We start from the raw sequence: 4,244 nt of genomic DNA, 5'->3' as shown, positions 1-4,244 counted from the left end.
TCGCGCAGTAAAATAACTATACGAACAGAATCTCACAGCGTCGATCTATTTCTAGACATGCGCAATAGTCATTGCCAGATATCAATAATGTGAAAATATTTTAATAGTCCGAAATAAAGGAAAATGATGCAAACTGCATCTGTGACAATTCAGAGATATATGTGAAGTCGCACTGGGCCAGTGTGACTTTGCCCAGTCACTCAAACTCAGATTACAATCGAGCTTATATTAAAAGCTTTTAACTGAACTTTCTACCAATAATGTCATAAGATTAACGTGATTGGATATGGATGGATGCAAGTGACAAAAGACAGAAGAAAATAGGGATTTGAGACAATTATGGACGAGTAGTACTTTGCCATATTTTGCCAATTACAAAAGAACAGGAGTAATGATGAAAAGATTTAGAAATTGTATTAGGCTGATAGATTATTAATTTAAATTAATAGGACTCCTATTATAAAGAGGAATTTGTATTTTTGTATGTATTGAAATAACCCAAAACTACTGGCCAGATTTCAAAAATTCTTGCACTATTAAAAAGCTACGTTATCAGTTATACATTGGCTGTATTTATTTTTATTATTTTTTTTAATTTTACAGGACGAAGTTGCGAGCATTAGCTAGTACTGGTACTTTGTACAGGAGCAACAAGCTATCTAACAAAGACTAACAAAATATCAGACAGGATACTACGAATTAAATCGATTCTGGTGTTGTTCCATATTTAGTGTAAATTTTAATCTCTTTGCTATATAAATGTAAATTCCGCGTAATGCGAACATTTAAAGGAAATGACGAACAGAGAGTTTTATCATTTACTGCGCAGTTTAATAAACAAACAGGATGTGGGAAAAACAGTAAAATAACAAACATGGACTTTGGACTTTTATCATACTCGGGTGTATTCTTAACGTGGGTTTTCACTACTGTAGCATACACAAATTCACCGAATATAGATCGATACATAACCTCAAATTGTATTAAAAACACACATTGTCTTAACTATAAAATACTAGCTTCCACCCGAGACTCCGTCCGCGTGGTATTAGTAAATACAAAATAAAGTAACCTATGTGTTCTTCCAGACAATCCTCGAAATTTATGCCAAATTTCATCCAAACCCGTTCAGCCTTTTAGGCTACAAACTCTAACAAACGTCCATCCATCCAAACTTTCACATTTATAACATTAGTAAGATATGACTGATAGTCGGTCCTAGAGACAAATACTGTTAGCTGTATTTAAGCCTACCATGCTTTTTATTAAAAAAAATGCAAATAAATGTATCTTAACTCTATAAAAAAAATATTATTATTTTATTGATATTTGTTTTTTATGTTTATTTATTGATAATTAAAAGAAGATACAAAACGATATTTTAATTCGGTCAAGTTGAGACAAGAGTTTAATGACCTTAACCTCGAATCTTGCAAAATGCGTCGCGGGAAACCCCTAGTAACAAGAATCAAGTTTCTTGAATGACCGCTTATTAGTTACTAAATATAAACCTTTCTAAACTTTTTCTATACTTATAAATTTACTTAAATAAAAGTAAAATTGTCAAAAATTACCTAAATCAGTACAAAAATCCCTGTTTAATAATATCGCCTATTCTATTCTACCTTTCGATGCATTCCTTGACTATTTTTTTTGTTTTATTTATATGTATTTAAAAAAAACATCGAGTTTTGCAAGCAAGTATGGTTATCAGAGATATTTTTGTTATACGAAATGCATATAAACGAACTATATGCGCGGTTTATTTGGAATAAAGCTCAGTCGACGTCCCACGTTCGTTTGGTACGGAGTGTTCGTGCGATTTTTACGTTTTTGATCTGTAGTTTTTATTATGCACGGTGAAATACCAAATCTAACGAGATGCTGTTTTTGTGTACCTCTAAGATATGGCCTTCTGGTATGGTCATATGTCAAATTGGTTAGTACATTTATTTTAATCTCCTTGTATTGTATTTGTACAAAGATGTTTAAATATACAGACGAGGCATAGTGAATAAAAAAAATTAGTAACTACGTCACTTTTTACAAAATCATAACAATCTCCATGTTTTATTATGAAATAAACTTAACGGTAGTACAAAATATAATATAGTTAAACATTTAAATGTTTATTTATAGACACCTTTTGGCATTTAATTTAAATACAATGATTAATAGATAGCGATAGTGATGATTATGTGAAAAATGTTTTTAATAAAGTGTTAACTATGGAATGTCTCCTCTATATATTTGAATCTCTTTGTATTTGTAACAAAATTAATTAAACTTTTAAAAGTTATTTAAATCACGGCAACATAGATATATAAATGTGACTATTTTGTGATGCAATGAATCCAGAATTCATTATTAATAATTTACTACTTGCCCGTGGGTTTATCCACGAGAAATAATTCACTTAGTAACCAGTGTTCTTCCAGATTTCTACATCCGTGTTTTCATCGTGATAAGTTAAGCCGTTTTGGAGATATATAAAAAATAATTGTAACAACTGTAATAACACTTTAATTCCGATAGCTTCCGATTCCCGCCAAAATGGCGCTTATCTTAAAACTCACATTGCCTTTGACAGATGTCATAGGGACGGGCCGTGTATAGCAATGATCTAGTGTTGTACTACTCCGGCGCGGTACCGATTTCTTCCGTAACAAATATCGATCTATCCAAACTTTTGCATTGACGCATGACGAAAACTAGTGAAATCATGACGGAGTCGTCTCCATCCTCGTGGAATTGAAAAAAAATAAAAGTGAATAGCATATGTGTTCTTCCAGATTATCCTCTACATCTATGTCATTGAAATCCGTTCAGCTGTTTGTGCTACAAACTCTAGCAAACATCCATCTAAACTTCGCATTTATAATATTAGTCTGCTTTTGTTTCAGATCGCTACGATAGTAAGTCTAGGAACGATTCTCGTCTGGATTCCCCTGTTAGTGTGGTTTCTAATCCTTGGTCCTGAAGGAATATGTATTATCGCTATATTTGTGCTTGCACTAGTTATACTGTTATTTGATATTATATTTAATATCGCTTTCATTGTCGGCCTGCACAAGGTAAGCATTTATAAAGAATATTAGGTTTCGCCCGCGACTCCATCCGCGTGGTATTAAAAAAACTAAGTAGCCTATGTGTTCTTCTAGACTATCCTCTACATCTATACCAAATTTCATCAGAATCCGTTTAGCCATTTAGGCTACAAACTCTAACAAACATCCATCCATCCATCATCATGAAAAACCAACTCTACTAAATTTGTCAAATCTCAAATACTTTTTTGTTACCCGATAAACACAGGAAGGATTTTCATGTCCTAACCTCTATTAATATATTTCGTGTGGTAACATTCTTTATTCTTGCCCTAAGCATTAGGGTCAGTCGTGTTTTTGGTATAACTTCCAAGTAGTCTATGCTCTTCTAGACTGTTTTACTTCTTTGCCAAATTTCATCAATGGCCGTTAAGTTTTGGAGATACGTAGGTATTCATTTATCCAAACATTCGCATTTAGTATTAACTAGCTTACGCCCGCGATTCCGTTGGCGTGGAATTTAAAAAAAATTATATTAGTGTTTCTCCACACTATATTCTACATCTATGCCAAATTTTGTCGAGATCCGTTTATCCGTTTAGGCTACAAACTCTAACAAACATCCATCCATTCATCCATGTAAATTTTCGCATTTATAATATTAGTAAGATAAGATAGTTATGGTATGTTTTTTTTACAGAAAAATACAACTTTAATAAGAATTTATTGGCGCTTCGGAATCGCGTATACAATTGCATTGATAATATTCTTCATGCTGGTTGGTGGATTTTTAATCTGTGATAATTCTATGAGGGTAGACGAAAAGTTATTAGAGTCAATGGCGATATTCTCGTCTGGTGTTATTGCTGTCTTAAGTAAGTTTTATTCATTTAAGTACATTTAGTTTTAAAGCGGGCGCACGCCTTTGACAAAACTATCGCAAAACAATTGTGCGATTGTCGATTGTTTCGCAGCCAATTCAACTAGTTAGTTGCACAAGTGCGCTCCATATAAGCTCATAGGAATCAAAGCGCGATTACTCAGTTGTGCGATAGTTTAGTCAAACGTGCGCTCTTAACAGTAAACAATTTGATTCTTCAGTTAGATTTGTCAAGGTGTGTGTGGTATTACATAAATCAGGTACCATTTTTGGCGCGTAGCCACCTGGGTAAAACTTCTATGGCGCCCCCTTTTTAG

General features: G+C 33.2%; 1 protein-coding gene across 1 annotated transcript in view; it reads left to right on the top strand.

The window, feature by feature from the left end:
* The first annotated feature begins 1,782 nt into the window (after positions 1–1,782).
* LOC106101483 overlaps positions 1,783–4,244 on the top strand; it is a 2,926-nt gene continuing 464 nt past the window's right edge. Inside the window, exons 1-3 of the mRNA XM_013280726.1 lie at positions 1,783–1,939; positions 2,904–3,074; positions 3,748–3,922. Coding sequence (XP_013136180.1) covers positions 1,853–1,939; positions 2,904–3,074; positions 3,748–3,922 — 433 coding nt within the window. The 5' untranslated portion in view covers positions 1,783–1,852. The remainder of the gene's footprint in view (positions 1,940–2,903; positions 3,075–3,747; positions 3,923–4,244) is intronic.

Source organism: Papilio polytes, unplaced genomic scaffold (assembly GCF_000836215.1).
Source record: "Papilio polytes unplaced genomic scaffold, Ppol_1.0 DF823980.1, whole genome shotgun sequence".
In the NCBI taxonomy this organism is placed as follows: Eukaryota; Metazoa; Arthropoda; class Insecta; order Lepidoptera; family Papilionidae; genus Papilio; species Papilio polytes.
The sequence above is the reverse complement of the archived record's forward strand: the minus strand, read 5'-3'. Positions and strand labels throughout refer to the sequence as shown.